A 21308-nucleotide genomic window follows, 5' to 3' on the forward strand; every position below is an offset into this window, starting at 1 on the left:
TTTCTCAATAAAAAAAGAGTGGAAGAGATGCGTTTTCATTTTACAATAAAAATCAAGAGGTGCGTCCTTACAGGCCTGAGACTTTGATTAGATCTCTTTAAGACAAAATCAAATCTGGCAGTGCCCTTCTGACCTTGTCAGACTAGTCTCGGAAGTGCTTCATCTGTAAGACTGCCTCACGTAAACCCTGGAGTGCAGGTGTTCTTCCTGCCTCATCCTGAAGCGTTGCATTTTCTCTGTTGTGATCATCTTCCTCAGATGTGCCCTGCTGATCAAGGTTGATCAAGGGTGAGGGACAGATGAATGAGGTAACGAGGCACAGCGTTAAATGGTTGAGGAGGAAACTCAAACCACAGGTTAACTAAAAAAAACCAAACAACATGGAGAATAGGATTTTACCATACAAGTTACTACAGTGTGCACAGGCATTTTTTTTCTGTCTTGCAATTTCTGGCTAGACAATAAAAACTAGTTATTTGGTTGGAATGGCTAATAACTAACATGATCTGAAATTTTGGCAAGGCTCTTTTTTGTCCTTAACAAAATTAATATACCATTTGATTTTGCCAGTTGAGAAAAGCTGCCTTCTTTCCCCACAAGCTTGCTTTCTTTCATTTCTAGTATGCTGTGCTTCTTTTATTGGCTTTAACAATCTAATTCATAATAATCACATGATACTTGCCATTACTGTTAACTGGGAATTTCTGCTGTAACAACTCTGTCACACTTATAAGCACTCCATAATCCAAGTTCTTGCTGAATCAAAGTTCAAGCAGCAAGTGCTCGTTGAGAGTGTAAGTTGAAGCTGTGGCCCCTCCAGGCAGTGCTGCTGATTTGCATTGATAGCATCTGATTTAAAATAATGTCCAAAAATTTTGTAGATCTGCAGGTAACACACCATTGTATAATTTTTACAAAATGTAACCTGACAAGAAAAATGTCTTTAAATATGATCTAATATAACTCTATTACCACATTTTATAACTTAGAAAATTACTGTAATAGTGCATACAGTTCTGAAAATTTATTTTTGAAATTGCAATGCAATTAGAAAATTCTGAAGGAGTTCTGTTTTGAATATAGGTCCTTCTGAACCTTGGGTAAAGGACACTTTAAAAGTGAATTCAGCAGAATCTTGGAATCTTAGCAACCTTATCTTTAAGGGCTGAACAGATGCTAGCATAGACTTAGATTTAACATGAGGAAGAAATTTTTTACAATGGGGGTTGTGAGACACTGGCACAGGTTGCCCAGAGAAGTTGTGGATGCCCCATCATTGGAAGTGTTCAATGTCAGGTTGGATGGGACTTTGAGCAACCTGCTGTAGTGAATGATATCTCTGTCCATGGCAGGGGGGTTGGACTAGGTGATCTTTAAAGGTCCCTTCCAACCCAAACCATGCTATGATTCTATGCTTGGAGCCTGGTTTGTGTTCTTTTAACACAACTTCAAAGTTTTTTATAATCTCAGAGCACTTTGGTCTCAATATGCATGTTTATTTCATGGCTCTTTTCAAATAATGGACTTCAGGCTCCTTTCCTGTGATACCTGGAATGTTCCCTGCAGTATTGACATGAGTGGGTTTAATCTTCAATGGACATAATGTTTTAAGATGACAGGAATTAACAAAATCCCATCAAGTTTGCTCTTGGGCCTAATTTCATTTCTATGAATGAGCTTTTTACTTACAGGAGTGCTAAATGAACTAGTTACCAAGTTTTATCAGGGCTAGAAACACCTCCTTTCTCAAAGTATTTCAACTGTATGAATGTTTACAGTTATAACTCTCTTCCTTGCCCCCAGAAAGAAAACACCCTTTAGCAGCAGATGGGATAAGACTCAAGCTGAGGAGTCTGTGGTTTTGGTTTTCCATTAAAAAATTTAGACTTCTTGTTGGTTATTCCCTTCTAGCTGTTTACAGGGGGTGGCAACAAGTGATGCAAAAGCAATCACTCACCACCAGCCAACTGATGGCCATCCAGTCCTCAAGCAATTGCTGCTTTGGAAAAGCATGATGTTATATGGTATGGAATATCTCTTTGGTCAGTTGGGGTCAGCTGTCCCAGCTGTGTCCCTTCCCAGACTCTTGGCCACCTTCAGGCTGGTTGCTGGGGATGCAAAGCGAGAACAGAGAAACCCTTGATGATGTACAAGCACTGCTCAGCAATAGCTGAAGCAGTGGTGTATCATCAACACTGTTTTGGTTAAAGATCTACAGCACAGCACCATAGGGGCTGCTCTGAAGACAATGAGCTCCCTCCCAGCCAAGCCCGATGCAACAGTTTATATCAGACAATCTGTAGGCTTTCTGATTTTTTTTAAAGATGATTTCATGCTATAGTAATAAAGAAGCTTATGATTCTTTTATTATAGTGCAAGTTTTTAGTTCTTTTGTTAAGGTTGTCTAATGTTGTTCTGAATGACTTTTGACTACTGACGCTTAACTGTTTAGGCAGAAATATTTCCATGCCATTAGCCTGCTTTTGAATTCTTATGAACTTAATGCTTCTGCTCCTCGGAACAAGGTCTTAAAAGAGAGAATTGCTCATTTGTTATGATAAAACTTTTTGCTGTGGAAAATTGGGCCAGAATCGAGGTATCTGAATATCTGTTTTTATGTCTTTAGAGGCTTGCTTTGATAATTGTAACATTCTCTTAAAAGCTTTTCTGCACTGTGCAATCACTTAATTTATATTTGAGGCAATTTAATATCACTTTCTAGAATGAAATTATCTTTGTGAACTTTGAGTATGATTTATGCATTTTTATTTTGTTTGTCTTTTCTAAAATACATAATGCTAAATTCTTAGCAATATTCCATGCCCCTAACTGCAATTCAAGTCAATTGGCCTGAATAGAATGTGATTTAAAGGCTGTACATGTTCTAAGAAAGTCAGTTTTCAAGATGTTGCACTGGGTACTTGAAATGACTTGGCATTTGATTTGCTGCTCAGTTTTCCTCCACCTCATGTGTTCATTATGGTATATTATTGCAGAGTTGTTCATATATTTAAGTTCATTAGCATGCCAAAGCTGCAATGGTAAGTACTATAGGAGGGTTTGGCAACAAAAGACTAGTTTTGCATTCAGTCCATGTATTTGTGCTGTGTAAATAGCCTTACAGACACCCGCTAATTGATGAAAATAAAGCAAAAAATTGGCTAATTATTTTGATTCCTTTCATCTGATACAGCAGGGTTCTGGGAGGAGAAAAGGAGGGAATTAATCTTTTAATTAGAACTCTATATCAAGCAAAATATGCATACTTTTTGAGCAGAGATTATGGTATGCAATTATAGTTTGTGAAGGCTTTTATCATTATTTTAATTTGTTTCACTGTAGCCCATTGTTTCTTTTTTCCTTCTAAGTACTTTGTTTTACCTAGACTCAAAGTTGTTGGACAATTTAGGGAGTGAACACTGTCGAAATCCCAGAGTTAAGGTAGTACCATTAGTTTTCATTTGAAGACCCTAATTCTCATCTTGAAATCTCACTGTTTAAATGTTGGGACTATTCATAAATGTGTCCTTTGCAGTCATGAGTGCCTTGGAATGATTTCTCTTGCTCCAGATATTACAGATGCAGGACACTCTTCATCTGTTTTGGCTTCTTAATGTAAACATGGTCCTCTTTGTAGTAGCATCTCCCCAGTTTGTGGTGCCAGTAGTGGAATGAAAGACTTTTTTGCAAATGGTGCTTGAACCTGAAACCTTGATGGGCAGTTAACAGGTTGTCCTTATAAAGAGGGTCTTCTGTTATGCATCTGTGTAAGTGTATAAGCCAATATATACAGAAGCTGCATGGCTTTTCAGTGCTTTGATTTCAGACACACTTGTTGATACGTTATGAAGAATATAATGAAAAGAGCAGGGGAGATGTTCTGTCTACTGTTACGGACTTTCTACAACATACTCAATGCCTGTCTTCTAGGCATGTCTTGGTGCTTTGTATGTGTATTTATATTGGCATTCTAGTTCAGATAAGGAATGCATTTTTTTAAAAGCAATTTCCCATCTTCTCAACTTGTGCTGCTTTGGTTTGCATCAGCAAGCATCAGCAGTCCAGTACATGAGATGGATTCCTTTCTGCTGAAACTAAACAAGGAGATCAGCTGCTAATGGGTATTTAGCAGAGGAGGCTAGGCTAGGCTAGTCCAGAGTAAAACCCCAGAAATGTATATGGTGTGGTGATTAGGTCCTCGGTGCCAATTGTTCTGTTGTATTAAACTAAGATGGTGCTGCATGTTTTCATGCATGCATGTAGTTAGCCAAATTTTGCAGGTACCTTATCTCCATACTGAGAGTTATCTCATCCAGTAAAATCATACCCACACCAGGTAGGTCCCTTCCAACTGAAACAGTCTCTTCTATCATCTTATGATGAAAATAGTCCATTTTGGAGTTACGTCTTAAATTTTCCAGAAACGTTATAGGTGGAGAACTTTCTAAAATATTGCTAACAAATCGACTGTAATACTGATAAAACCTACCCTTTCTGAAGCCAGGTATGTAGCGTGTAGTGTTGTTCTGTAGAGCCTTTCAGAAAAGTCCTGCTTGCACAACTGTACCAGAGTCCACTAAACTCTAATAAAGTTATTCTTGTATTAAGGGGATGCCTCCTCAGAAGGAGCTGGGCTGTTGGAAACTGGTGGTATTATTCTGTGTATGTGCTTATCCCCTTCCCCTGTGTAGTTTCCAGCCATATGAGATCATATGTACCTGGAAATTAAGAAAGCTAAAAGGAGAAATTACACTTATTTTGTAGGATTCTTTGCTTAAGATATTTGTTTTTTCTGACTCAGAAAGCTCCCTGTAGGTTTTGAAATAGTCCAGGCTGGGGACACTGCAGAAAATGTATTTCTGCTGCACTTTGTTATAGAAAGCTTAATTCAGTCTCTCTGGGAAAATCCAGAAACAATTTCCCCTGCCTACAAATGTGCCAAAAATTGTATAAATTTGCAAATGATTATTTTTCCCTCTTGGGGCATATCGTCACAGTAGATTGTCAGTTTTTGCAGAACCTCATAAGTCTGCCCAAAGTACCCTACAGTGAAAAGGATAAATAGTCATCAAAAAATAAAATTAAAAAAAGCAAAAAACAAAACCCCAGCAACTTAGTCATTTGTTCAGCAGAACAGCTTTATATGTTTTATTTAAGGTACATAACTCTTGCTTTAGGAGACTCAGTCTCATCTTTGAAAAGATTTTCAGGGTTCAAACTTTACACTTAAATGTCAGAAGAAATTAAAACAGACGTACTGTATTTTCTATTTTTTAATGATGATACAGTCCACAATTTTCCATATATTCCACAGGTTTTTACGAGAGAGAAGGCAATAGTATTAAAGTTGCTGGACACTGGGTATAACCACAGAATACAAGATAAATTTGCCATTTGTATTAAATAGAATTCTTAAATGGGGCTCAAACAAATGGTTGCAAATATTAAATGTTTTACCTTCAATAGGTAAACACTCTCTTCTATTTTAAATGCACTTTCATACTTCTCTCAAAGTGTTACAGGGTATTCTTAATTTCTGATACAGCTTAATTTAATTGAATGAGATTTGTAAAGGGGGAAAGTACTTGCACCACGTTGTCCTGTTTTGCTTTTCAATTCTGTGTTTGACTAGCTTACACTGTCTTTATTTTCATCAATGTGGTCACTTAATCTAGATATTTCCATTTCAGATTCTGCTTGTCTAAGAACTGAATTTTGGAAATATAATGCTAGTTGTGCATGTATTAGCATGATTTACGAATATCAGATTCGGGAAAACAGCTGAAAGACAGCATGTGGAGAAGTTGCCAAAACTTTTGGCTCTGTACATGGTAGTTTTTTCTAAAGGCGGTAGTCAAATGCAGTCATTCATCACCCTGAAGTCTGGGAAATTCAGAGACCATCAGGTGAGTTTGCAAGTGTACTCTGTCATCTTTAAAAGGCAACAGAGATGACCTGACCCAGGCCCCAGGGACTAGGGAAAGACAAGTGCTGTACCCATCTTCAAAAAAGGCCAAAAATACAATGTGGGGAACTAGCGGTCAGTCAGCCTTACTGTGATCTGTGGGAAAAATTACAGACCAGAACATCTTGGAACACCTTTTTAGATGCATGGAGAGCAGTTCCCTGAAAATGCATTTTTGCCTCATTGAAATGTTTACTTTGTCAGTTGAATTGCACCAAATCTTACTGCATTCAGGAAGCCATTTTATATGTGCTGCATACATTATCAATACATTAGTTATCCAGAAGTTAGAGATAGGCAGTATCCATAGGAGAGCAGTAGGAAGTAGCATTTTTATGATACGTATGATAGTTTTACGCTGATATGAAAGGTAATCCTTGTATTTTGCATGTTTTGCAGCTTTGTGCAGACAAGTGCTTTTTGAATTTTCTCAGGTGACTCCTTTAAATTACAAAGAGATGGAAGACAGATATTGCTGTGTAAAGATATGATAAAAAAACCCCTAGATTCATTTAGCAAACAAGGCAAAATACTCCCTATTAAATCAGATCAGATGCTTTTTGAAAAAAAGAAAACACAAACCAAACCAGCCAACACCATCTGTATTGCATCTCGAATGGAAGCATGCTGAGGTTGCAGTGTCTGTTACTGTAGAACATGTAATGTTTACCCCTGGAGTCACTCATAGTGCCAGTACAGTAAATCAATAAAACTTCTAACCTCATGTAGCAAAATCTGATATCTAGAACTGTCTGGTAATAATAGTTAAATTTTCCTCCTTACTTGACTAGCTCCTGTTGTTTGCTCCAGATTTATGTGTCAGTTATTCTCTAGAACTCCTCTGTCGTCAAATAAAACCTTAATGACTTTCCTTGAAAATGCTTAGCTGAATTCCAATATCCACTGTTTGGAAAATAAAAATTTGGTTTCAGCCTGTTGCTGGTTATAGGCAGAGCCAATAAGTTGTTGAAGTTTTGCAGTACCTCCTCTTAAAGCTCTGTTCTTTTGTTATATGAATTTACAATTTTATAACACTTTTTTAAAGATGAGTTGCACAAGAATGTCTTAGCAATTTTTTTGTTTGTCGGCGGGGGTGAGGTGTCCCCTCTGTTTTTTTTTTTTATTTCACTGGGAAAGATACCTGCAGGTTGTCTGCGGTAAAAACAGCTTCAGCAGCTCTTCTACTTCTTTGAGAAAGTAGAAGGTAGCATAGGTGACTGCTTTTAACCTCAGAGTTAACAGAAGCCCAGCCTGGATAGATGTTGACAGAAGCAATCAAAAAAATAATGGATTTGAGACTTTTTGATTTATTATGCATTTTAGTTATTCAAGTTCACAGTCTAATTAAATCACAAATTCCTGCTAAACTCCAGGAGCTGAAGCTCCTTGTTTTGTTTAGTTTCAGTACTTTGTGAGCTGGAAATATGAAGTTTTCAAGTCACTTACACTTTTGGTGACATCCAGTGTGGATTAGTCTTACTTGGCTGAGTAAGCAGTGTCTACATAGGCTATGTAAAATTCAGACTCGTGTTCTGGAGATAATAGTGCTTTGCATTTAGTTTCCATGTGAGGTAGAAATACTTGCTGTTCAGAACAAATCATTTTACAACTTAGCAACTGAGCAACTGTGTTGTCTTCAAGCTTCACCTTGATGTTTCAGAACTTTGGTATCCTTTAACAGCCATGTACAGAAATAATCTTACTAAGGTTACAGAAGTGATGAAGAAATTGACCTTAGATCTTGCTAGGCCATGTTACATTAGCAAAGTGTCATGTGGCCTTTATGCCAAAGAACTTGTGGTCTTAATGAGTAAAACCAGATGTGCACATAGAAAGTGTTATGAGGCACAGCAGGAGGCAGGAAAATTTCAAGCACAAGTGTCATTGGCATGGCATTATCTTGTTATGGGTGTGGTTATTAGGAGTTCAGATCAAATTCAAAAGAAAGGGATGGGGAGAAGGCTGAGGGAGTCCTGGGCAGTGAGAGGAGTGAGTACTGCCAGGGGTAAAAGTAAGCGGAGAAGAGCAAATGTGGAAGAGGAGGGAAGGCTGGAGGAAACAGTTGGTGCACAACAGATACGACTGAGTCAACCCCAGATGTTTTCAATGTCCAAAGACCACTGGTTTTGCTGCTCATTACAGCTGTCCTTGCTGCCTGGTGTCCATCCAGTTCCTCCCCAGCAGTGTGCTGGGGAGGGGTAGGGTATCATTGGGGTTCCCGTACCCCAGGGTTGTGAGGGGCTCCCCAGCCAAGTCCTGAGCCCTGCAGCCTCTGCCAGACCTTGTGTTCTCCTGCTTGCCAAGCACAGAAGTCCCAGATTTAGCTCCTTCTGCAACTCCTCCAACAATCTGGAGTCCATGCCTCCTTGAGAGCAGCGGGGAAAAAAGTAGTTGTTTTGCATCAGTTCAGACTACTGTTGTCTTCTTTTTTTAAATTTTAATTAATATTTGTACATCTGTGTATTTTCAGGAAAATAATGTAAATAAAATTGAATGTTCAATGTATTATTTTATGCCCTTCTGAAATAACTTTAAAAAAACTTGTTAGAAGCTTTAAAATATTTTGGCTCTTAAGCTTTCACACTGGAAAAATCTAAATCTTGAAATGCATGACTTGTGGAGGAGGGAGGAGGCTGGATATTTAAATGATGGTGTATCCTTTCCCCTTTTGGAAGAACTAAAGCACACTGCATTTTTCATGTTGATAACTCCCCATTAAAAACTTTAAATGCTCCTAAATGACTTTAACTTGCTGAAGGGGCTGCCTTTTTCTTTCAGATGTGTTGGAATTCATATTAGCACTACTTTGCCCTTGTTTCTGAATTATTTTAATGACGGCAGCCGCTCCACCAAGCTGTCCGTCAAGATGTGGGTGGCAGGCTATTATTTCACTTCATAAATCATAATTTACAGGGTTTTTTATATCCATCTTGGGGATAAACACTTTATGCTTTGTGTTTTCAGCAGCAATATAAAATGTAATTGATACTTAAAGCAATATGTTAGAAATATGGACACAGAACGTGAGGAGAGAAAAATCACAAATGTTTAGTTTTTCTGTGGGTTGGTCTACATGCTGAGCATTTTTTCCATCTGATTTCATATTCTTAGCACTTCAACAGAGGATGATGATGAATTACATTTACACGATCGCTGCCTGTAGGTTACTGTAAGGATGTTTCTTTAGTTACAGACACTCAACAGATCAGTTAGCTCAACAGGGTCATTTTGTACCATTTCTCGTGCTGCTAAATATACAAATCGTTTTGTGCTATTGTCTTTCAGATTCATGAAAAACTGCATTATTATGAAAAACAGAACCCGGTGCCCATACTCCATGGTGCAGCAGCCTTGGCAGATGATGTAAGTGTCCCCTGCTGAGATCACTGGTACCTAGTCTCCCAAAAAACTGTCTGCAAGCAGAACTCCTTGTAGTGCAAACATATGAATGTAATCCTCTGAGCTGAAATCATAAGAAGCTGCAAATGTTTCCAAAGGTGCTGTCATCACCGGGCTCATTGCTGATATTACTTTGATTTTTATTCACTTGCCTGTTACAAAAACATTGCATCTAGATAGCCTCTTGTTCTGCTTTGCTAACTACGTAATAGAAATTACAGGTTGGAACTGCACTGGGAGGAGAAAAGCTGTCAACTGTTAGTGTTTTTAGAAAGTCACAGGCAAGAGGAATGCTTTGGAAAAATAAAGACAAATGAGATAGCAGCACTGCTGACAGAACATGAAAAATGACAGATAATACTACAGAAATGAAGCATATGAAATGCCTAGGGAGGAGGCTTGTTAAAAAAAAATCAAAAACTATTTAAGAAAAAGTACAGCAGTGATTTATTGATATTGGAGCTTTCCAAATTACCTTCATAACCAAAAAATAAATTGTAAAAGTGGTCAGCATTGATGGAGTAGTTAATTTCCTGTTACTATAATTTTTATTTTAAAGAAAAAACCCAAGCTGCCATTTCTTGCTATTTGGTTAATTCTAGGATTCAGATGAATTGTGCACACACCTGTATAAACTATGACTGAACCTGGGGTAGGCCAGGATAGAGAAATGTTTAATAAACTGTGGTTTAGGTGAAATCCAGAAATCGTTGTTGCAATTGATGATCTCAGGTTGTTTTTTGGAAAAGGCAATATATATTAGGATCTGTTTCAAATACAGTATGTTTGAAACTTCACATACTTTATAGATGTTTTAAAATCTTAACTATCTTTTTATGTAAGGAATACCTTTTGATTTTTAAATTTTACAAATGGTTAGATGTTGTGAATTGAGAATGGTAATGTTTTAATGAAAAACTAAATAAAATATATTTGAAGTCTATCGAAAAAAGGATTTAGTGTAATTTAATCATGTTTCAGTAGGAGGAGAGCTATATCCTGTAACATACCAAATATAATAATGCATTAGCTTTGACATCAGGCATATATTAGTAATATTTTTTTAACCTTCAAGTAGCTTTGAATAATGTTGATAGTAATTTTGAAAATTAGAAAGCTGGTTGAAATACTCTTCATTAAGTTCTTGGTGACATATTAATAATCCTTGTTAACATTTGTGTTATGGATCTCTGGGCTAAAATTCTTAATAAGAATCATTTCTTATTTTTGGATGCAAAACTTAGTTCTTGATATTTTCAGAAATGCTGAGCAATCTCATTCTTTGTTCAGCCCCATTTAAAATGTATACTTTTGGAAATCCCCAAATTAAAGTACTCTGTCACTCCTCAGTTGAGAGAGGTCAGGGTTTTTAACCCTATGAAGGTATTATTATGTATATATGGTAGTATTTTTAAAATGTACATATGTTGGAACATGAGTGCCTCTAGACATCTGCCTACTTTTTAAGCACAGCTTCTTTTTAAAGATCCTCTTGCTGGTTCTTAATTTTTGCTCATGTGTAGCTGAACAGCTGGTTTTATGGTCACCATCCCATAGAGTCAGGATGTCCTTTGGCAGCTGAAGTCAGGCTAGCACACTGCAGATTTTCTGTGTTTCAATAGTTATCAGCAAACTTTGAGGAAGTTAATTTACATGCAGTGGGTTTTGTAACTCCAAAACTCAAGGAGTTGCAGGATTAAAGTGCTATTCAATTTTTGGCACGTTTGTCTGACTAGTTGTCAGCTTCAGGGATGTAAGAGCACGTTGGCGATGTGAAACACGCTTCTATTTCAATAGGCTTTAAATTAATGTTTTGTTTTCCTAGTGATAGTAACTGTTCTATCGTTAAACAAAGAAGGAAGTATTCTTATTAGTAAGCAAGTGCTTCCTTCTTTGATTTAAAACGTAACTAAAAACTGTTTAAGGAGCATGTTTTTATTCTTGTGTTATTTTTTAAAGCAATTTTAGAGGTAAAAGTTGTGTCAAGGCTTCTTTTCTAAACATTTTTATATCCCTAGCTGCCCTACCTTCTCTCTCCTCACCCCCAGTGAATTTAGGCTGAAGTTCCTATTGGAGATTCTGTTTGCCTCTTATTTTGGAGCAGCAGTGTCTGACATAGGGCACTTGATTTCATGCAAATGTTCTAAACATTGCAGGCAGTCTAGGTATATAAGGCAAATAGGGCCTCTAGGTTATTAGAAAGACCGTCTGGCAAAAGAAGTTTCAGAACTTTCTCCAGAAGCTCTGAACCCCCAGGCCCTGCTGCTCCTCATCTCGCCAGCCTCACTCCACATCTGCCCTTCTCCCTTGCTTTGTTTTCCCCCTCTCTAGTGGCAGCTCATAAAGAGCTTGGTGAAATGTTATGGTTCCCTCAACAGAGTGTCACAGAAGAGATTCTCTGACAGCTTTTCCTGCAGTCTTTGGCATAGGAGGTGATTGGCACGGTATCAGTGTGCCCAAAGTATTCCATGTAGTTTGTACTGTTGGTAGCTGTCACAAATCTCAGCACTTCAACAACAACAAACAAAAATCCAGTCCAGACCTGCTAGAAGCAAAACAAGCAGCTCTGGTGATATCTGTTTGCTAATCTGGAAACATGGCTTTGTCTTCCTCCTTCTCTGTCAATCTTTGCCTTCCTTCTCCTCTTCTGTCATGAGGTGTTAACATGTGCTTTTAAGACTATGGAAATATTTGGAAAATTCTTGTAAATTATATGAGTAAAACCAAATCTTTATTTCATCTCTATTTTCTAAATTATTAAATTAAAAAAAGTCTGTTAAAGCAGTAACAAAATATTCTTTGTTCCTCACTATTCTAAACCTTACGTGCCTGCATTTGTGTTTGCACCACCAAAGCAAACACCAGTTCTGCTGAATTTAATAGATGCCTGTACAAAATTCATCTGAGAGAGAAGTGCTGAAGCAGTCGTTCTTTCTCAGGGATTACTAGTCTTCATCAATGAAACACAAATGAATAGATTTTATTGTCTAGTGATGAGTACTACAAGCTAAAGAATGAAAAGAGAACCAAGGGGAACCTGTATCATATACCTGCAGTCATTCCTATCGCGATTTATTTTCTGTCTTGCAGAGCTTTTCCATAGAACATGCAGACTAGATTGCAGTCACATTACCTCAATACTTGGCTTTAGGCGCCTAAAATATTTCATTCTGACCTTTCCTCTGAGACTGTTTTCTAATCTTTCGGTATTAAGACACAGATATTGTTAAGATTAGCACTGATGTATTTGATGGACATTTTAATTGATGAATTATAGTTAAAAGGCTGCGGGACTGCAGGTGATGAATTTTTGTTTCGGTCCTGTTGACCATGTATTGAAGGTTTAAGAAAAAAGTATTTGAACCATGTCTGATGTCAATAATTGCTTCTAGAATTGTCTATTATATATATTGTGCAAAATATACTTCTATCCATTTATCTTGAAAATTTATAGAAAGTACAAATTTAAAATTAGGCTAGATGAATAAAATTACTTGCTGCAAATAACCAATCTTTCTCTAAGACATTTTTATGATACTGATTTAATGCAAAGAAAATAAGTGATTATCTGAAATCACGTTTTGGATTATAAGCGATGTAGCTTCAGAATTTTAAACTAAAGTTCAGTGTTGTAAAATATGTTTTAGCTTTTCCTTCTTCTGGAAAAATAGCTCAAGTCTGAAATCCTGCAGTAAAATATGCCTCTTGAGTCCAAATTAGTTGAGAATGTCGTGATAAGAAAAACTCAAGACATGAGCCAAATAGCCATGGGATTAAAAGTTAGACTGCTGCTCTATTGTTCACCAAACCACAATTTTGTAGTATAACCAAACATAAATTACTGATCTTGTTGTTAGGGCACAGTTTGTGCATTTTAGGAGCTTGAATTGCTGATGACCTGTTATAAACTATATTATGATTAACCCGCTTCACATTTAACAAGCTCCTTCCAGTGTATGTGTAAACATAATAAAAGGTTCAGATTGCTTGCACTGTAGGGGCACTTTGCTTTCTTATTCCAGTCCTAAACAGCACAGCTACTGTGGGTTTTTGGAAGCAGTGTGGATTTCACCACCTCATTCGAAACTGTTTTTTATAGACAGTGTCAAAGTTTGATCCAGTCATTTTTACAAGCAGTCCTTTGTCTGCACGCAAAGGACCATTCACTTAAATGAAGTGCTGGGATTTGCCTCCATCACTATAAATCAGAATGTGATCTGGCTGCACCCTTGCCAGAAATGATTACTTGTGTTAAACAGAGCCAAAAGGCCTGGCTTAAATCTGGTCCACCGAGGGCCAGAAAAAGAAGCGCAGTGATTGATGGTGTTTTTCTTCATGCTGGCTTCTGTTTGAACACGCTGGAAAGTAATAACCTTGAACAAGATAGATACTGGGTTGTCGCTGATGCACCGGATTAAAAAAACGCTTTGCTAATGGTCTTTATGTCGATTCCATCTCCCACCCAGCTGGCTGAGGAACTGCAGAGCAAGCCACTGAGCAGTGAGATCAGAGAACTGTTGAAACTCCTTTCAAAACCCAATCTCAAGGTGAGGATGTGTTGCACCTGCAAAGTGCTTTCTGCATGGGTGTCTGCATCTGCTTCCTTGGGCTGCATGGGGGTTTGTCTGCTCTAACGAATATGTGTGCTTTTAAGAAGGAACGCAATGTTCATTAGAAATACTTGTTATGAAGAAACACATTGAATGTTGCCCCTAAATTATTATGCTGTTACTGATATTTATAAAAGGAATTAAGTGAAAAGCTATTGTTTATTTTGAATGGGTATTCCAAAAAGCTGATACTTGATTTTTTTTTGTCTTTTGCTAACTTTTATTTAATGTGCTTCATAAATTTATTCAAAATGCATTTTTACTAAAAAGTTTGCAGTCATAACACTCATTTAATTGCACTGTGTGGAGTAACACAACCTGGTACTTGGAACAAAGTTCCTGATGGGTATTATTTATATACCCATATATATATAAATATATATATTTCATATTTATATATGAAAAAAATCTAATTCTGAAAACTCCTGAGGTTCTCTGTCATGCTTTTGGGGAACTGGGTACCTTTTATCTGACAGTAGGCTATAGAACTATTGCATCGCTCAGGTTGGAAGGAGGTTGTCTAGTCCAACATGCTGCTCCAACCAGCGTCAACTGAGTTCAGGTTGCTCAGGGCTTTCTCCCATCAGGTCTTGCAGGTGTGTGGGAACAAATGCCCTGTGCAGCCTTTTCCAATTCCTAATTATCCTCCTAGTAAAAACTGTTTCCTTATATCTAGTCAGAACCTCCCGTGTGTATCATTGTTAATGCACACTGTCACAATATTTTTCTACTCTAAAGAGAAGGAAGACCATAGTGCTTTAGGTGCATATTGTAATGCTAATGAAATGCAGCAATTGATAAGTTTAGAGGAAAACTGTAGAGTGGAAAGGAACCCTTTTTAAGACAGTTGTTTCTTTATACTCCCTGTAAAACACTGATTTCAAAACTTGGGACATTATGGTATCTTTGAAGTGCTACAAAATTTTAAAGATCAATTATGCCTCCTTTTTAAAGATTTTTGCACTGTTGGCTATTCCATAGCTTCCAAAGTGACCAGCTGCTTTTCTTTGAAGGGGTAAGCAATGCTAATGGTTTATTACAAGAGGAACTGTTGGTGCATCAAATTGCAGAGATCCCAAGCTTCACTGTGTAGGTATTTCCTTAGTGACTGTCCACGTGTGTTTCATTCTTCTGAAGCTTTAGTGGATTCCGTCTGAGGACAGCTTGTTTGCCACAACTGCATCTCTCCCTCACCCTTTTTTGCTTTCCCTTTCTCTCTCCGCCTCCCTCCCTCCCTTTCTCTCTCATTCACTCGCTCTTGCTGTCCGTTCCTTGGAAGTGGTTAAATGCTATGTGATAATCTTAGTGGGATTTCAGGAAAAGAAGTGCATTATCCTCAGAGTGGTTAATACGATTGAACTGCAGTAACTCAGCAAATGCCTTTCTTGGCTGCAGGAAGAGATGGCGAGCTGCAGGGTACCAAGCCCTTTGCATGGCCTGACTGCCTAACCATGCGCAGGACATGCATGCTTCCCTGCCCTGCATAGCTTGCAGGTGTTTGTGTGGCTTAGGGGAAGGAACTGACAGTATGCCTGATATTTTTGCTTATTCGTTATCTTCTCCATCCCCGTTCTCATGGCAAACATGGCTGGGAGAGGTGGTAGATAGATATCACCGCTCCCTCCTCCATCGTGTTGACCAGACAACATGGGACTTGGTATTTCCAGTTCCTCCCCAGAGATGCCCTCGAGTCTGTTCAGCTGTATCTAAGCTTATGCCATACAGCATGTAACATTTTCTAGCCCTTCACTATTAGGTTGATGGCTGGAGTGGATTTCTTTGCTGCTTTCCTTCTAGATTCCTGGGGCAAATCTATGTCTAGAACAGCTCTTTTCCACACATCCAAAATTACTTGGGATAACTGATACACCTTTTCCAGTTAGGTTGCATAGGTTTTATGTAAAAACTTGCATATGGTTTAATTCGGGATTGACTTAACCTGGCTCTACGTTATTCTGTAGGGGAAACTTTCGTCTCCTGGCCTGGCTTATAACTGCAGTGTGTTAGCTGGAGCCAGCAGGAGAGCATCCACTTTCCTACAGCTCTGCTCTAATGTTCATGGTATGATTAAGGATGATTAGGATTAGTTTACTGTACTACATGACTGCTTCTACAAGTTTGGTGGTGTAAAGGGACAGGTCAGGGGAGATGACTGTAACTTCACAGGTTTGGTTAACAAAAAAGGCTGGGAGAGGTTTCCAGCAATTGTCTGATTAGATTAATATTTCTGTATTTTCATTCTGTGTTACAAAACTGTTTTGTTGAGTTTATTTCTGAATGTTTGCTTCTGATGAGTAAAGCTTTGACAAGTTTGTGGTGTTCATGGTTTTCATCCACAGAGAAATGTTTTAAACAAGAAAATGATTTCTCTGAGACAGTTACATTTATCACACCTGAGATTTTCACGGTGTCCTAGAAGTTATTCCAAGGTTTTGTCAGGTGCATTTTCTTTCAGGAAAAAATTAATTGGGCATTGCTGGTCTTTTTAAAAATGGATACAATGCCCAGTTACATTGGGTGGATTTTTTTTCTGCTCTAACATGTGGCATCCTTTACCATAATTAAATGAACTAATAATGGTTGTGATTTATTTCATCTGATTAAAACAGAACTCTGGAAGTAGAACAGAGCACTTAGCTCTGGGAATTCAAGTGGTTTTTTTTGTCTATGTGTGAGATACTGCATTTGCATTCTAGATTTAAAATGTAATTGCAGAGTCCCATGGACTCAGGTCAGCAGCATGTATTGGTTTTGATTTCCAGTGTTGAGTAAAGACTTACAATTTACATTCTGTAATCTTGCTGTACCTTGTTAAAGATATCAGCAAGTAGAACAGTATTTCCATACCTTAGAATCCGAATCCAGTTGAATGTGGTATTCCATTTTTAAGCAGCCCAGAAATTAACTCTTTGAAGTGTATCTTACCTCTCCTTCGGCAAGCCGAAGTACAGTAATGGATGTCTTCAGTTCTTTTCCATGATAACCACAAGTGTGCAATCAAATGCTTGCAATTGATTGACGAAGATATATAATATCTGTTAATAAATTTTTACACTTCCAGCATATACATATCTAAGTTTAAAAGGTCTGCTGAGTTGGTTGTTAAAAAACAGCTTAAAAGAGTTTAGCATGTCAAAGCTTAGAATAATGGTAAATAACCAGAACAAGATGTACTGAATCACATTGCTGTGCTTGTGTTTCTTAAAGCTGTGAGGTATGTGGGGATTGCTGGGATTTTCTTTGGTAATTTTTTTTTTTTCAGTTGCAATTAAATATATACCTTAAAGATACCTTAAGGTATAAAATAGAAAGGTATATAAATTCAGGGTCAGGCTGAGCCAGCCTGCAGGCAGTGTTGCGTGGGTCCAGTGTGAATGGTGTTTGGACATCAGCGGGGGATGCTTGGGTGATTTGAAATGTCAGCAGATCAGGCTTGGATCTGCCCGCTGTAGTTCTCTGTAAACATATTTTAGATTTCTGAAAGCGAAATTTCGGTCTTCCAATGCTGTCTGTGATTCCTGGGCATTGCAGCAGCAGCAGCACTCACTGACCGTTTCTGCATTGCAGTGGGACAGGCTGTGGAAAGCCTGTCTGCTGGCAGCATCTCCAGCTCTTCCCCTCTCCTGCTCAGGTCTCACAAGGCAGACAAGAACTTGATGCACCTACGCAAAACTTGCTGAGCACGGAACCTGCCTGCTGGCCTTTCTTCTGATGGATGTTTAGACTATTTTGTAATCCTTTCCATTTGTTCAGCATAGAAACTGGTGCTTTAAGTGAATTGCACATGAATCTGTGTAGCGCTACCACTGTTTCCATTATAAGCATTAGGTAGTGCAGTGTGTCTGTTAGAACCTCATAGGAACGAGGAATGGAGGGAGGACTGTGTTGTTGTATGGAAGATTTTATTCTGTATTATTCAGGCTAATGGGCTGCATTTGAAGGTCATAATTCCTGGCCTGTGTGGAGTAGATATTACACCCGCTCCTTGGATTTTTCCTCAGTTCCTGGAGGGACTTCTGTAATTCCTGAGGTGTGACCATGAATTAGTTTGGTGTTTTTTTTTTTTTTTTAACCCTGTTTCAAGCTTATGTTGTTTATTTTATGAAGGGAGCATTTAAAAGATGGTTTGTGTTTTCAAGATTTGGAGCGTACATTCCAATTTTGTTGAAGGATAGGGCATTTAAATTGAAGTTATATGATTTTATACATATTTGAGTGAGACACAAAGAGGAATTTCCATACTCTTTTCCATGTGTAAAAGAAAGGAACTAATGTCCCTTAGCTTCCTTCTCTAATGACAACAATAAAGTTAGTGTGCTGTAAATACACAACATATGAAGCTTGACATAACACTGAAAATATCTCTTACAGTAGGCTTTTTTCCTTAGTATTTTCAATAACATGATTATATAGTGAGGATATACCTGAGGAAAGGATGTTTCTGATTTAAGGGAAGACAATTCTATGTCGTCTGTAAAAAATATGAGTTATTGGATAAAGAAGTAAATATTCTCAGCTTTAATGTTTTGTAATTTGGAGAAGTTGAAGGAACTTACATGACAGCAAACAGAATGTATGTGAAGACGGGAGTTGTACAGGATTTTGAAAGTAATGACAAATTTTAAAAATGATGATGTATCAGGTAGGCACCAGTACAATTGAGAGAGATGTCTTTATAGATTAATTTGGCTTTTTTATGAGTCTGAAAGTATTGCTATTGTCTGAGAGCACTCTACTTTTTTTTTTTAAATTAGCTGCGTTATCTAGAGACAAAGTAATGCATTGTAATGCAATTCTATAAATTGGAATATATAATTGGAAGACTAGGATTCAAGATGTTAACACAAAGTGTATCTAAAAGGGAATTTAAGTCTGGATTTTTAATGGACTTGTCACAATCAAGTTAGCAAAATGGTCTTATCTGTCAGTAGGGACAAAAATGGGAATAGAGATGGACACTAGAGTTACTCTGTCAGTCACGGGGCAGAACCCCAGTGACAGACACTGTAACAAAGGAGATGTAGTAGCTACGACAGATGATTAAACTGACAGAGACTTTAAAGATTTCAAATTATCTTCCACTTTTAATTAAAAAGCTTTCTTGAAAGTAGCTCTCAGTTCCTTTTCTAATAAGCTGGGAAAAGATGTGTTCTTTTTGGGACGGTGCTGTAACACAAGAGCATAATTGTTACTTATTTTTACAGTCATTTGAAATCCAAAAAACTAAAACAATTAACTCTAGGAATTAATATTTTAGGCACTTATTTTGTTGGCGTAGCTGTAAAAAAAAAGGTAATAAAAAGAATGGACCACCTTTTAGTCCATGGAACAATTTTATCCCAATTATACTAACTTTGAGACAGGCTCGGGCTATATTATTGGGATATCACTTTCTCTTAATGTTGTGTTTATAACAGCAGTTACATTCCTGATCATTACACATTGAAATGAGCAATTTACCTTCTGAAGTTAATCCCTATTAGGGTAAATTTAGTATGTTTTAAATTCATATAAAATATGTCCTTTGTGGTTGTCAGTGTAATGGGCAGAACAATAATTATTTTAAAAGCTTATGCCACTGTGCTAAAACTATTCTGAAGGATGTTTATACCGCTTATGACCCAGAGGAAATTAAGCCTTTTTTTTAAACTTCTAAGAATGCCAGTGGTGGTTCTCCCGGTTTCAGTGGGGTTTATCTTCTGTTTATGTGCACTGAAAGGTTTGCCAGCTGCTGGTCTGAAACGTAAACCAGGTACCTAAGCAAGGGCACAAGGCAGGACTGTGAATTACCTCAGTGCATTATGGTACACGAGCATGTACAGTATTTGGATCGCTTTGGGTGCTGTACCTGTAGCCATAGAGGAAACAAGCGGTGGACAACCCTGAAGTATTTTTCTTGGCTTCTCTTTCATTACTGTAGAATGAATAGAATTTTGGAAGTAATTTTAAGATAACCTGCAGAGTGAAGGGAAAACCACTCCCGTATGACTGGGAATGTTTTTAGATTAACTTATCCATGGAAAACTTCAATGTGCTGTTTAGAGCAAATAAAGATTCTTTAAGTTGTTTTCATTTTTTTCTAATTGCTTTCAAATGGCAAAGATGCATACACCAGAAAATTGTAAATAGGATTTACTCTTGCTGTTTTATTTGCAATTCATCTGAGTTGTACTTGACTTTCAGTTTCACAAAGCATAAACAATTTACATTTGTAAACATTTCCATCTAATAAGTACCTCCTTGGCTTTACTTCAGAATAGAACTGTGACTTAAACAAAACTAAAACTGCAGAAAATGACTCAGAGCGCTTTGTTCTTCATATAAATGTTTCCTATATTTGTTTAGGTTTCTTTAAAAAAAGAAATAGTGCTTCTTTTAGCTTGCAGCATACCTTTTCTATTGTCCTATTCGGTTCTGGTTTTCTTCTATTTACTGGGTAGTTCGTAAATTCTAGCCTTTATTTGATGAACAGCTGCTGATACCATAATCCGTGCCATCTACTAGATTTGCACAGTGGCCTAATAGACTGTTCTGATCAAAGTGCTACTTGTTATATTAAAAACCCAAACATTTTAAGCCTTTATCAGCAGAGCCTTATAAAGCTGCCTTGCAGTCACTGGCAAAAATTGCCAATATAATTTATGGTCCAGGAAACAGCACGCATTTCTCTACAAGAACTTTAACATACAAAGCACGCAAAGGAAATATTGGGCTGTAATAATATAAAACAAAAGCTGTTTTTGCTTTGAAAAGTTCATGAAGCATTTATTGTAATATGTAATTAAAAAAATCTTAATCTAAACTTTGTCCTTTTTCCAACATTTCCCTTGTAATTAGACTTGCTGAGGATTTTCCATCAGGGCCTTTTCAATAAAATATGCGGTTTCTGCAAAGTCAGCATTTTCCACTGGAAATTATTGGGATTTGCCTACAACTGTTCAGGTTTTGCATCTGGAAAACCCAATACAAATTTCAGGTCAGTTAACATCTGAGCTACATTTGGGCTGTTACTGTATCTCAAGCTCTTGGAGGACCTTTGGCCCTGTCTTTGTCTTCTCCAGTGCACCCGTGTCTTCTATTTTTGCTCATGTCCTGGGAGACTATTCTCCTCTTTATGAAATATTCATGCTCACACATGGTAACACAGACTGCAATATCAGTTCAAGAAGCATCATTTCCCATGCTTTACAACTGCTTACTTATCAGTGGTCTTTGACTTTTGCTGGTAGGACCGGTTGCAGGAGTTGTGCTCTTCTATTAAGTTATTTTGCTGTACAAACTAGTTCAACTTCATTAGTAGAGTAAGCTGGAGTACATTGTACTTCATAAGTCAA

The 21308-nt window shown here is 37.5% G+C and overlaps 1 protein-coding gene across 6 annotated transcripts in view; it reads left to right on the forward strand.

Moving 5' to 3' along the window:
- MPP7 (MAGUK p55 scaffold protein 7) overlaps positions 1-21308 on the forward strand; it is a 158158-nt gene that overhangs the window by 77254 nt on the left and 59596 nt on the right. For 5 of the 6 annotated variants that reach the window (XM_075082575.1, XM_075082578.1, XM_075082577.1 and 2 more), the window contains exons 4-5: positions 9251-9328; positions 13831-13911. The exons of the other annotated variant lie outside the window; for it this stretch is intronic. In XM_075082575.1, coding sequence (XP_074938676.1) covers positions 9251-9328; positions 13831-13911 — 159 coding nt within the window. The remainder of the gene's footprint in view (positions 1-9250; positions 9329-13830; positions 13912-21308) is intronic. 6 annotated transcript variants of the gene reach the window in all.

The sequence above is a fragment of the Phalacrocorax aristotelis genome, chromosome 2 (genome assembly GCF_949628215.1).
Source record: "Phalacrocorax aristotelis chromosome 2, bGulAri2.1, whole genome shotgun sequence".
NCBI classification, from domain to species: Eukaryota; Metazoa; Chordata; class Aves; order Suliformes; family Phalacrocoracidae; genus Phalacrocorax; species Phalacrocorax aristotelis.